Source organism: Schistocerca gregaria, chromosome 4 (genome assembly GCF_023897955.1).
Source record: "Schistocerca gregaria isolate iqSchGreg1 chromosome 4, iqSchGreg1.2, whole genome shotgun sequence".
Lineage (NCBI taxonomy): Eukaryota > Metazoa > Arthropoda > Insecta > Orthoptera > Acrididae > Schistocerca > Schistocerca gregaria.
This window is the reverse complement of record NC_064923.1, coordinates 770,672,417-770,687,030: the sequence shown is the minus strand read 5'-3', so window position 1 is coordinate 770,687,030 and position 14,614 is coordinate 770,672,417. Positions and strand designations below refer to the sequence as shown.

The 14,614-nt window shown below is 43.7% G+C and overlaps 1 protein-coding gene across 1 annotated transcript in view; it reads left to right on the top strand.

Annotated features, from left to right (window-relative positions):
* Positions 1–14,614, top strand: part of LOC126267918 (dynein intermediate chain 3, ciliary-like) — a 217,311-nt gene that overhangs the window by 181,988 nt on the left and 20,709 nt on the right. Inside the window, exon 5 of the mRNA XM_049973228.1 lies at positions 10,892–11,027. Within this exon, the coding sequence (XP_049829185.1) occupies positions 10,892–11,027 (136 nt within the window). The remainder of the gene's footprint in view (positions 1–10,891; positions 11,028–14,614) is intronic.

The following is a 14,614-nucleotide window of genomic DNA, read 5'->3' as shown; positions in this document are numbered from 1 at the left end:
GGGTAACCTTGTTTCTCCCATGCGTGTAACATGACCCCACCATCTAAGCCTGTTCGTCCTGACTGCTACATCTACAGAGTTCATTCCCAGTTTTTCTTTGATTTCCTCATTGTGGACACCCTCCTGCCATTGTTCCCATCTACTAGTACCTGCAATCATCCTAGCTACTTTCATATCTGTAACCTCAACCTTGTTGATAAGGTAACCTGAATCTACCCAGCTTTCACTCCCATACAACAAAGTTGGTCGAAAGATTGAACGGTGCACAGATAACTTAGTCTTGGTACTGACTTCCTTCTTGCAGAAGAGAGTAGATCGTAGATGAGCGCTCCCTGCATTAGCTTTGCTACACCTCGCTTCTAGTTCTTTCACTATGTTGCCATCCTGTGAGAATGTGCATCCTAAGTACTTGAAACCGTCCACCTGTTCTAACTTTGTTCCTTTTATTTGGCACTCAATCCGTTTATATTTCTTTCCCACTGGCATTACTTTCGTTTTGGAGATGCTAATTTTCATACCATAGTCCTTACATTTCTGATCTAGCTCTGAAATATTACTTTGCAAACTTTCAATCGAATCTGCCACCACAACTAAGTCATCCGCATATGCAAGACTGCTTATTTTGTGTTCACATATCTTTATCTCACCCAACCAGTCTATTGTTTTCAACATATGATCCATAAATAATATGAAAAACAGTGGCGACAGGTTGCAACCTTGTCTTACCCCTGAAACTACTCTGAACCATGAACTCAATTTACCGTCAGCTCTAACTGCTGCCTGACTACCCATGTAAGACCTTTAATTGCTTGCAAAAGTTTGCCTCGTATTCCATAATCTCGTAGAACAGAGAATAACTTCCTCCTAGGAACCCGGTCATACGCCTTTTCTAGATCTATAAAGCATAGATACAATTCCCTGTTCCACTGATAGCACTTCTCCATTATTTACCGTAAGCTAAAGATCTGGTCCTGACAACCTCTAAGAGGCCTAAACCCACACTGATTTTCATCCAATTGGTCCGCAACTAATACTCGCACTTTCCTTTCAACAGTACCTGAGAAGATTTTACCCACAACGGTGATTAAAGAGATACCTCTGTAGTTGTTACAATCTTTTCTGTTTCCATGTTTAAAGATTGGTGTGATTACTGCTTTTGTCCAGTCTGATGGAACCTGTCCCGACTCCCAGGCCATTTCAATTATCCTGTGTAGCCATTTAAGACCTGACATTCCACTGTATTTGATGAGTTCCGACTTAATTTCATCCACCCCAGCTGCTTTATTGCACTGCAATCTATTGACCCTTTTCTCCACTTCCTCAAATGTGATCCTATTTCCATCATCATTCCTATCCCATTCTACCTCGAAATCTGAAACATTACTGATCGTATTTTCACCTACATTGAGCAACTCTTCAAAATATTCGCTCCATCTGCCCAAGGTATCCACAAGATTCACCAGCAGTTTTCCTGACCTGTCCAAAATATTTGTCATTTCCGTCTTACCTAGCTTTCGAAGACTGCTAATTACACTCCAGAATGCTTAAACTGACACACAATAATTTTAGCGCAACGCAATCTGACTTTCAAAAATCCCTTCAAAAGAATGGCCCTGACTAACATTAACCTATACGTTTCACATATCACTTACCTCACAAAAATCTTCGTTACTCGAACTACTGCAATACAGCGAGCGCCACTACTGCCAGCTAACTAAAAGATTCAAACTACGGAAGGCACTAACTACTGATAGGCATAGTTAGCAAATGAAAGAGTTTGATAGAGAACAAACAATGTATTTACCTCAATAGTGTTCAAAAGTCATAATGTATATAGCAGTTCATGACATACAGTCTTACAAATTTCAAAACTCCGCCATCTCTCTCCCCACATCCACCACTGCTGGCGGCTCACCTCCAACTGCGCAACGCTACGCGCCGCTAACATCCAGCTGCCCAACACTACAATGGCAGACGACAATGCAAACTAGCCACAGACTGCACAAAGCACAGCGAGTGATTTTTCATACAGAGCGCTACGTGGTGTTACCAATAAGAAAACCTAAACAGCCTACTTACAGTATATTCTCGAATTGTAATACGCATTTAGTTTTATTCCTGTAAAACACTTGTTCTATGATTTCAACTATTAGCTCAGTTCCTTCCTGCAGTTCGTCTATGTGAGAGCATTCGAGGATTTTAATTTTTCCTCTTATCTCCTTCATGACGCTAGTGTTGAAGCGTTCCCCATCTTTCTGTGTCTATGTCGGCAAATCTTCAGCTCCACATTCTTGCGTGATTTCTGTATAGAACTTTGATTTTACAACTTTTTCGAACGAGTGTCCCTCAAATGTAGTTATTCCATCAGTTTTAAATTCGGCAAACGGCTCTTCTGTATTAGGTGGACGACATCCAGCTGGCCACAATTAGGTAAAACATAACCATCCTTTTTAAAAGGGTCCAAATGGGATTTCGGACAGTAATCCAACATGTGACCAGTTCCCACTGCTGTTTGCTGTAAATGACAATATTTTGTATTCTATCTTCGTAGCCAGATTTCTCCATACAGTGTGTTTAAATCCATATGTAAAACTGATCTGCACATCCACGATAGTTTTCTTCTTTCCGATTGCCGCACATATTCTTCCTTTACGGCCAGTTGTCTTCTCCACATACTCCAGTTTTCTTTTATTTACTTCGAAGTCCTCCATTTACAGTTTTCTTTTCCATACACTTAACACATTAACTTTAATGGGGAATGGTTTAAGTCTGATAGATTGGTTCTTTTTCTTACACTTATTGTACAACATTATCTGTAGGAACCAGTCCCAAACCGGCGATTTGTATATCGGACGGTATTGTGGAGAACAGTGTTCTAGACTGAGAAAAATAAGTTTCTCCTGCTTTAATATAACATTTCTATTGTCTTTGTTAGAGTCAGAGTTAAGAATCTCCATGCAGTTTACAGGTAGATAATTAAACGGTATGCAGACAGAACATAACTTTTAAGCTTTCCTCAGTCTTGAGGGTCCAGCAGATTTACTTGCACACTAGTCAATTTTCGGATGTTCTTATTACCTCAGTAGACAAACTGCAGAACGTTATTAAACACAACACAACAGTTGTTCTGTACGTTATCCGGTAACTGACGCCACATGATGCAAGTGACACAGAGTAAAGTGGAGCACATTGCAAATTTCTGTGAGTAAATGTATATGCGAAAGTAAGTAAAGATTTTTAAAGAGAATATTTACCTGTCTTATTCGCTAACCTACCAAAAGTCTTAAAAATCTCCTATATACAACGATCTATGTGCATGTATTTCGGATGTGGAAAGTGGGCAGTGATCGGTAAAAGGGTCCAATTATTATTTTATTCCGGTTGCCAACAATGACCTCTGCCCATACTAACACACACGAACTATCTACTTCAGTTTCGCGACAAGATAAATTAATTCTGACAGCAACAAACACGCCACCCCTTGCTGTGTTTAGCCTATCCTTTCCGAACTTCGTTAGGTTCTTCGCAAAAATTTCGGATGTGGTTATGTCCGGCTTTAGCCAACTTTCAGTGTCCATAACTATTTGAGCATCAGTGCTTTCTATTAGCCGGTGGAGCTCCAGTACTTTCCCAACACAGCTATCGAAATTTACAATCGTTATACCGATGGTTCCTGTATCTACCGTCTTCCTGTGTTCGGCCTGCACCCTTTGTGACTGAAGCCCTTTTTCTGTTTTCCCGAGACCCTCTGACCTAAAAAACCACCCAGTCCACGCTACACAGCCCCTGCTGCCCGTATAGCCGCCTCCTGCGTATAGTGGGCTCCTGACCTATTCAGTGGAAGAGCCGTCTTGAGCCTTTGATTGAGACCCTCCACTCGGCTGTGTACCAGATGTCCGCAATCGGACCTGTCCACTATGCTGCATATGGTCAGCTCTGTTTTCATCGCCCGCATCTCGTGGTCGTGCGGTAGCGTTCTCGCTTCCCACGCCCGGGTTCTCCGGTTCGGTTCCCGGCGGGGTCAGGGATTTTCTCTGCCTCGTGATGGCTGGGTGTTGTGTGATGTCCTTAGGTTAGTTAAGTTTAAGTAGTTCTATGTTCTAGGGGACTGATGATCATATATGTTAAGTCCCATAGTGCTCAGAGCCATTTGAACCATTTTTTCTGTTTTTATCTCGCAAGCAAGACTTGTGTTAGCCGCTCGGAACCAGAGAGAATGGATGCAATAGATGTATTAAGAGACTGCCTACAGTTTGCTTGCCCGTTCTCTTCTGGAGTACTCCGGCGCGGTATTTGATATTTACCAGATAATATTGATGGAAGAAAGCGAAAAGGTTTAAATAAGGGCAGTTCGTTTAGTATTACAGGGAAGTATTAGAGAGAATGTCTCGGATGTAATATGCGAATCACAGTGGCAATGAATAAAAGAAAGGCGTTTTTAAATTGCAGCAATATCTTTCCACGAAATTCCAATCAGTAACTTTCTCCTCCGAATGCGGAGGAGATTTTGTTGTCCATCTATACAGGGTGATTATTAGTAACGTTTGAAAACCTCGCAAGCGACGTAGATGACATAGAGACGAGTAATTTAATATGAGACACATGGTGTCGCAAACGTCAGGAAGTACCCCAGAAGTGGATGACAAATGTTGAACTGTGATGTCACCAATGACGTACCTCGTGCAGCGGTTGGGCTTCTCGACCCTAGCCTGGCTGGTAAGGCAGTGTGACACATCGCTCCACTACGGTGCTCTGTTTTCGTTCTTGCATTATCCGATGTCGTGCCATAGTATTCGCAGTACATCGCTATGATGAATCGGTTTACATTTATGAAATCAGAGTGGTCTATAGCAGCTTTGTGTTGCACTGCCAGTGAAAGTAGCATCGATAAGTCCAACCGCTGCACATGATACATGGACTGGTGACGTAGCATGTTCGACATTTGTCATCGACTTTCGTGTTATTTACTGCCACTTGCGATCCCATGTGTCTTACATTAAATTACTTGTCTCTGTGTCATCTAGGTCGCTTGCGAGGTTTTTAAATGTTACAAAGGATCATCCTATACACGGACATATTGTCATCGTAACAAAATCAGAGAAATCAGAGAGCACACAGAAAGGTTTAACTATACTCTGTGCGCTGTTCGTGAGTGGAATTGTAGCGTAAGATTCTCAAAGGGTTTTGATGAATCCTCTACCACCACTGAGCTGTGCATTGTACAGTTGTCATACAGATGCACACGTAGGCGTGTCGCAAGTGAACTTGGTAGATAGGTGCCATTGCACGAGAACCTGTACCCAGTAAGCGACGAGATGTATTCAGAACGCTGACACTGCGGAAGCTGCCCAGTGCCGACAGGGCTTGTACAGGAGGTGACGAGACAGGAAAGCCACGGGAAATGGTCCCAAGGTTTCCCGAAGACTGTGCCTGGCAGTTTCGGACTGTTATGAGTGAGGGGACGCGAGTGCCGCCATTTGAGAAACCGTAGCCACCCCGGCTCTTATAGAAGACTGTCAGTCTCAGTTGTCCTCAGTACGGTCAACCAAGCAGTCGGCGCCAGGCCCGTGTCACGAGAAGAGGTCCATGAACCAGGAAGCTGCCGCTGCCAGAGTCTGCTGCCCCTAGCAGCAGCAGGCCGCTGCCTGGGCCGGTGCCGACCTGGCGCCTTCTCACCAGCGGGCCAGACACTGGATGGCGGCCTTCTTCCCTACTGGCCGTGCGTTCGCGTCTCGTCCCTCCAGCTGCAGGTTCCTGTGCATCGTCCGGAGTGTGAGCACGCCATCGTCATCACCCGTGCCAGAGACCTTAGTTCGATCCCACCTGCTCCGGTCTGCTTCCCAGCAACTGCAGGCACTTTCCATTGTTCTCCGCAGGCAGCCCCAGTCGTCATAACACATCAAGTACACGCCACGTGGGGTCCTTCTGACGGCCAGTTGTTGTCGCCTGCACACTTCGATGGTCGTTGTCACCTGTCACGGAGGCCGTTGATGAACTCTGCAACTCCGACTCCACCACTGTGGCTGCTGCCGGCCGCGGTGGCCGAGCGGTTCTAGGCGCTTCAGTCCGGAACCGCGCGACTGCTACGGTACCAAGTTCGAATCCTGCCTCGGGCATGGATGTGTGTGATGTTCTTAGGTTAGTTAGGTTTAAGTAGTTCTAAGTTCTAGGGGACTGATGACCTCAGCTGTTAAGTCCCATAGTGCTCAGAGCCATTTGAACCATAATTTCCTCTTCCTTCTCTATTTAATTGCGTACCTCTTCTTTAGTTACACAACCCTCGTATCTAATCTTAAGCATTCTTATTTATCACCACGTTTTGAAAGCGTCCATTGGCTTCTTGACAGAACTGTTGATCGACCACGTTTCACTTACATACAAGGCTACACTCCACGCAAATGCCTTAGTAAAATAGTACCCAACAATTAGAATTTATATTCGATGTGAACAAATTTTCTTTTTCAGAACGCATTTCTTGCTATTGACAGTCTTGATTTTATATCCTCTCTACTTCTGTCTTCTCAATTACTGCTTCCCTTTCAAGTCATTGAAGTCTTAGAAATGCAGTTTGGTTTCTGTACAAGTTGTAGATAATCTTATGTCCCTGTGTTTTATCGATGACGTCTCCAGAGCTTCAAAGAATGTTTTTCAATTAAGATCGTCAAAACCTTTCTCTAAACAATTAAATGCTATAAACACAGTTTTGCAGTTCTTCAGTCTGTCTACTTAGCTAAGTGTTACAGGAATCTAACATTGTGCTTATGTCAGTTTGTATAACCCCCCCCCCCCCCCTCCCCTCCTCTTCTCTCTACATATTCCTTCCACTTTATAGCCTTCTCTTATTTGCTTACCTCTGGCTTGCCAAATGAGTTCTTGACAGTTGCTTTTCCTTAGAGCAAAGTTTTCTTTCTTCTTTCTCATTTTCATTCTCCTATGTTTTCCGAGTGCAAGATTTTCCACTCTCTATCAACGTAATGTTTAGACATTTCCCATGGCCTACTTTATTTGCTGCATTTTTATATTTTTCCCTCTTGTCAATTAAATTTAATATATCACGTTTTATCCAACGATTTCTACTGTACATTTTTCCCGTTCACACACTCTGCTCCATTCACGACTTCTACTCTGAATGATATCCATTAGTATTCTAGCGGATTCCTTTCTTTTTTTCAGTCAGTCGTTGCATTACAGTAAGTTTAAGATTATCGAAAAACTGTGGGTCTTGACTTATTCAAGTTCAATCTCCTTAATTTGCCACCGTTTACTGTCTCTTTAGTTGCAAACTGCAGCTCGTAACCAATAAATTATTGTCGGTTTGCGTCTGCACCGGGAAATGTCTTACAATTTAAAATCTGGTTTCGAAAACTCTGTTCCAAATACGTAATATTCTTTCATGATTATAAGGTGTTGGCGATGAGTACATTGCGGTCTGTGCGAAATTCTATCAGATGGCTTCCACTTTCATCCCTTCCTCCAAGCCTTTGTGTTCTTACTGTTTTCCTGTACCTGCTACCGTATCACATTTAAAATTTTTGTCTCGCGTAACTATCTGAATAATCTCTCTTATCGTACATTCTTTCAATGTTTTTAGGAGATATTGAACAATCATGAACGGTAGTCATGAAATCTGTTTGTGGTGAAATGAGAAAACATGAATAATGAAATATGTGAAAGAGTACATTGTACGGAAAATGAAAAATTGGTATGTCTTCACCCAACTTTGTCTTTCCTTCATGTAGGTGTAAGATATAGTTAACCAAAAGCACCAGGCGTTTCAGTGGGTCGCCCCCCCCCCCCCCCCCCCCCCCCACGTACGTCAGAGGCTGTCCATCATTGGCTACCGCTAGCGTCTGCCGCACGCCGCGCTGCCGCACTCTAGTGGGAACCGGCCTTTACTGTTGAACGTAAAAAACGACCGTGATATTTTTCTTACGTGAGTGAAAAACACTGTTCTGTACTGATATTTCATGCATCTGAAATGCATGTAACTCCCAAATGCATGTAACAATTCACCGAAAAGACTTTCACATACACTAATTTTGAACATGAGGAACGCTCTCAAACTATATCATTTTGTCCATCAAAGTGAAAGAAATCGATTGGTGGGCGGAGGGGGTGCGATGTCGCATCTGACGTTTCCCAGCATGCCTGCCATCGGCAGAAGACGCGATCGTAAGTTTTTTTTTTTCGCCAGATATTAGTTCAGTGAGTGTTTTAAGTGAGCTTTTTACCTGAAAATTGCAATATTCCCCACAGTCAGTCAATTTGATGAGATATTTCCTTAAATATGCAAATGAGCTGTAGTGATAAAAAAAAGTGCCTCAATATTTCCAGGGAACCGTTAGGTTGTGTGATGGATGCAGTAGGGATTTTGATGTGTTGGCACCAGCATCCACCAATAGGATGTCAGGTAAAGTCATATGAATGGAGGTACCACAATTGAGCTATTTCACACCATTTTTACATCAAAAGTGGCACAAGATTTTTAGGAGGGGAGGGGGATGGGAGGGGAGGGAGGAAGAGAGGGCAAAAGTGGCTCAGAACTGAAATGAGGAGGGGAGGGGATGACAATACTTTTCCCAGAGTGGAGGGGGAGTAGGTGGGAGATGAGTAGTGTTGGGAGGGCTTCTCAGGACAGACAGATTGTCCCCTGGAGATCATAAATCAACAGCCAGGGAGTCATAAACCAATTATTGTAACAACAGGTGAAGAGATTGACGCAGAAATGTAATTAATTAGCATATCAATTTGATATCAAATGTGGCGCTGTACCCCCTTTGCCTCACTACTAACTAATCCCAGCATGCTTTAAAGAAAACAAGCTGTTCAGAGGTCATCCACTGCATCGCGCAGTTGAAAACATCTACAAACAATTAATTGTATGCAACGGTATGGTCGTAACACAAAGGAAGTATGGTCGTAACACACAATCCGGTCCGTAACAAACCCATCACAGAAGAAGCGGGTGCAGTTGGTGTGTTATCTGCTGTTGCCGTGAACCCACACATGAGTTCACGTGACATCGCTAGAGGCAGTGCAGTGAGTCAAAGTAGTGTAATGCGCATACTTCATCGTCACAAATTTCACCCGTATCATGTGTCGCTGCAACAGCAATTACATGGAAATTACGTTAACTATGGAGTGAATTTCTGTCAATGTGCATTAACAGAGAATGCGTTGCAGGTCTACCTGTTGACCAATGAAGCAGGTTTCACAAACCACGGTGCAGTGAATCTACGAAACACGCATTAGTGGTCCGTGGACAATCCTCGCTGGCTCAGACAGGTAGAACGACAGCGGCCGTGGAGTGTGAGTGTGTGGCGCGGAGTAACTGGCGACCACCTCACTGGTCCTCATGTCATTGAAGACACCCAAACAGTTGAGAAATGCATCGAGTTTCTACACAATGATCTGCCAACATTGCTAGAAAACGTCCCGCTGGAAACACGTTGACGTATGTGGTATCAACATGATGGCGCTCCTGCACATTCTGCAATGAACACTAGGTTGACCCTTGACAGAATGTTCGACAGGCGTTTCATAGCACGTGGCGGACGCATTAATTGGACAGCCTGTTCTCCTGATCTTACAGCTTTAGACTTCTTTCTGTGGCGTACGTTAAAGGAGAACGTGTACTGTGACGTGCCTACAACCCCACAGGATATGAAACATCGTATCGAGGCAGCCTGTAGCATCATTACACCAGATGTACTGCGCCGTGTAAGACATTCACTACGCGCTAGATTGCAAATGTGTGCAGCAAATGATGGGCACCACTTTGAACATTTATTGGCCTGAAATGTCAGGACAGACTTTTTTACAACCTTTAATTGAAAACAAAAAACAAATTTGTAAGTTTAACTACATTGTCATGTTAATCTACATTTTCTTCTAACAAATCAGTGCCGTACAGTATTATTCAGAGAAAAAGACTAATAAAAATGTTAGCATGTGGAAGTAACGTCCTGTTCATGTCTCTTCTGTCCCTACGTCACATCACTATTCTTTTTGTACCCTAATTCATTCGGTTCTCTCCGATACACACGACTGAACTGCTGAGGAGCTACTCAAGCGTCGATCTTAGGCTACAAATGACTTTGGATGTAATTAATATTTTACAATGTAAGAAACGGCATTGATTAAGTATTTTTTCTATTTTCAGTTGTGCTAAAAATAATAACAGGTTTCCATAAAAAAAACATAAGTATGTGTTAAAAGTCTTTGGGTCTGCGGAACTGGTTATTCAGTGTTTGCTGTGGTTTAGGAGGTGATAGGTGGCTCACCCTGTATAACACGGAGAATTTTGCTTTTATGCTCCAGTTTTAAGCATGTTTGGAAGAAGCGGGATCTGAATTCTTATCCGGGCATCCTGATTTAACTTTTCAACCAGAGTCGATTCCGGAATGGTTCCTACAGCGAACAGGTTCACAACTGATTTTTTACTCATCTTTGTTCAGTATTAAAGTGAGTTAGTTTCTCGTTAGTGATGACGTTGCTGTCCACAGGAGTCTGAAAAGCTGCTCTTTCTTATCTAGTTTCCTACATATAGCTGCCTACTGAGTGGCATATGAACTATGAACTATGAACCTTTGGAAATTGCGCTATACATGCTGAGATTGTTAACCGTTTCTTGTTTTTACATTGACTCAGAACTCTGGCATATTCTATCCGTTTCTTGTTTTTACATTGACTCAGAACTTTGGCATATTCTATTATTTTGTTGTGGAGAACAATTACGTAATTTGCAGATACCAATAAAACTAGGGTGTGGAAGTGCTGTTGTCGTGGCACTACTTTATACAGTACGTTAATATTATTTTTAAACTAAGATGATATTGTTAGACACTTCTTTAATTGTTCATACTTTAAAGAGAAATCTCTTCTAACACAGGTACCATCATGTAAGACTAACAGGCGGTTACTGGAGTCCCACAAGATTTTCGGTCTTTTTTACTACCAAAGGTGATGGGACACTGGACGTTTGGGACGTGCTCAAGAGCAACAGTGACCCTTATCTGACAGTTAAAGTAAGTCGCTTTTCAGTTCTCTAGTGTGTTATTTTCCGATTAGTCATCATGCAACATGAATTTAAAACATTGACGACATAGCCAGCAAGCATTCAGTAAAGGAAACAAATGTAACGGCAGTTCCTTTCTTTGAGGGCAGAGTGGTAGCAGTGACGTGTTGGACCGCCTCCATTACAACACATTGTTCTATAGCAGTTGACAAACCGTCATCAGTCAGGTCGAAGTGCGTGTCTTCTTAAATGTTCTTTCGCTTTGTGATCGTACAGCTGCAGGCAGAAAAAGCGAAATGCCAACATCATGTTCTGTTTCCTGTTACGAAAATTAGAACCGGAAACACAGGGGTACGAGTCAGATATCGAGTTGTATTCGATCCAGTGGAAAACTGCAACATCACTACGAGAGAAGTAAGTAAAATATGTAAAAGCAATGTGGTTTTTTTTTTCAACATGAAGGGGTAATCGGCGATGAATTTGTTCCTCGACGTGCCACATAAGTAAGCTTCATTTATTTAGATTGCTGAAACGATCGCGCAGTGAACTGAAAAAAAAAAATAGTTTACTCTGTGGTGATGAAAGTGTTGACTTCACTACGACGACATCGTTCTCTAGTCACTCGGTGTAAGGTGACACGCAGTCTTTTCCCAAAAGCAAAATGACAACTGTTTTACGCCAGCCCTTCTACTTGCTTCTGGTTGGTCCCCTGTAACCCTCCTCTGTCCTCCGTATCCTGTCTAGGACGAAACTGTGACAAAACATAAACAGCAAGACACAGAGAGCGGAGAACTCCTTGAGACATCTCAAATACTATTTATAGACACAATTAGTGAGTCGCTGCTTCTTCACGAAGTCCACGGTTCCATGTGGGGTGTGTACGGAGGAGTAGGAATTCTGTACAGGCTTAGATGTAATGCATCTAGAAAAGATGTTCACGAGGCATATCGAAATAAAATAAATATGTGATGGAAGATAGGTCAAGGATGGTAAATAGTACCATATGCCATTTAGTGTTAAGCGATTTGAGGATACAGGTATGCAAAGGCAGAACACTAACATTATTCAAACATTTATGTGATACCAATTACTAATGATGAGGAATAGCATAAGTGAACTCCCCCTGTGAGGATTGGTCATGAGTCGTGACTGGGTAGCTCACCCGGTCACTCTGGCTTATGCAGCCGAGCAGTGCGGGGATGACCCAGTGGAGTTTGTATCAAAGATAGTACCAGTGACAGCCTTTGTGCCGGAATGAAATCATTCACTTCCGTCTTCTGACATGGAAGGCCCTTGAGGCAATCGGCAGACACCGAAGCGTCATAAACGCAGATGTCACACAATCTCAGATCGGGTTATCTCGCCACCCGATGATGCCTCATGGCAGTTCCCATGGACGATGACAACAGTTCGAAGTCGAGGGGACCAACATAACCCTGACTGCCACGAACCAACAGCCACCAGCCCTGACAACAAGTCAAAGGGTGAAACTTCCTGGCAGATTAAAACTGTGTGCCGGACCGAGACTCTAACTCGGGACCTTTGCCTTTTGTGGGCAAGTGCTCTGCCATCTGAACTACCCAAGCACGACTCACGACCCCTCCTCACATTTTAGCTTCTGCCAGTACCTCGTCTCCTACCTTCCAAACTTTACAGAAGCTCTCCTGCGAAACTTGCAGAACTAGCACTCCTGGAAGAAAGGACATTGCGGAGACTTGGCTTAGCCACAGCCTGGGGGATGTTTCCAGAAAGAGATTTTCACTCTGTGATGACGGGGCGTGAGTCGTGCTTGGGTGGCTCAGATGGTAGAGAACTTGCCCGCGAAAGACAAAGGTCCCGAGTTCGAGTTTCGGTCCGGCACACAGTTTTAATCTGCCAGGAAGTTTCATATCAGTGCACACTCTGCTGCAGAGTGAAAATCTCATTCAAGTGGGTGTTGAACCAGAGGACGTGTCCTCCCTTTGGATGCTTCTCCATCAGTCAGGCGCCTTTTACTGCCGAAGTGAGTGAATGATTTGCCAGGACTCCACACTTCCACTTTGAGTGATGACATCGAAATTGACCGTGCCTATCGCAACCGTCGACAACGATGGCAGCTCAAAACCAATCTCATCATGGCACAGCCGGTCGGGATGGCCGAGCGCTTCTAGGCACTATAGTCTGGAACCGCGCTACCGCTACAGACACAGGTTCGAATCCTGCCTCGGGCATGGATATATGTGTGATTCCTTAGGTTAGTTAGGTTTAAGTAGCTCTAAGTCTATGGGACTGATGACCTCAGAAGTTAAGTCCCATAGCGCTCAGAGCCATTTGAACCATCATCATGGCACAGGCACAGAGCCTCACCCAACAATCTGCAATAGTCACTGCTTTCTCAAATCACTACCAGAACATCTACATTCCCGGGATTGCTGATGCAACGAAAACTGATCATTCCTTGTCTCATATCATCCACACCATTCCCTATGGAGAGAATACCCAATGGAAGGAACTGATCACCAGTGATGAAATGAAGGCTGCCATCGACAGCAAAGGTGCTATTAACAAATCTCCCAGTATGAATGGTCGACTGTAGAGTACTATCATGTCTTCCAGAAAGCAGTGGCCCCGACATGGACTATCACGTTTCAAGAACTTTTCATGCCACGCCATGTTAACCCTCCCAGCTTTGTCAAGGCATCGTCATTCCTATACATAAGCCCTATCTTGGTGGAGTGATCACCGACTACCACCTGCTTACCCTTCTTAATGCGCTCTACAAAATATTCGTTCAATTTTTAGTGGCACGCCTCTCATTGTAACAGACGACCACAAGTGGTCAGGTGACTATAAAGACAGCTATTGGCGAATGCCGAAATACAATAGCACTGGCCACGATGTGCTGGCTACAGGCAGCTATGGTCGCAATCGACTTCAATAGGACGTATGGCAAAGTACATCACGCTTTTCTATTCTCTGTGATTGCTCAGATGGGCTACCACCCTCCCCCCCCCCCCTTCCTCAATGTCATACATGGCATTTATGATAGTACTAGCTCTCACTTACAAGTCAACGATCGTTTTACGAGTCCAGTTCCGATACTATGATCTATCTGACATGGTTGTCCGCTTTCGACCCTCCTTTACATCTTTACACTGGAGCCCCTCATAGAGAACCTTGAAACTATGCTCATTGGAGTTACACTACGACAGCACACCTTCCAATGCATAGAGACCAGCAAATATCTAGGCATACTCATCACCCTCAGTACATCCTGTACAATGGCCATTAATTTTGGGCGCATGTTGCAGCATGTTCGCACTGAGATCTACAAGCTACTCCACCATCTCAACACTTTTCAACGAGTGGTCTATCTCAGTCGCCACGTTGCTTGGAAACCGATGCATGTTACACAAGTCCTGCCCTTACCGCACACAACTGGAATAAGTTTACAAGTGGCCTCCAGCTACTAGCTGATGGTGCAAACAGTCTTTAAGGCCCGGTATGAAATGCTTACCCTTTACCCACATGTGGGAGGACTTGGTCTATTCAGTGTACAGCACAGGGCTGATGTTCTGTATTTCGAATGATGTGGAAACAAAGGACTATACCGGGTGC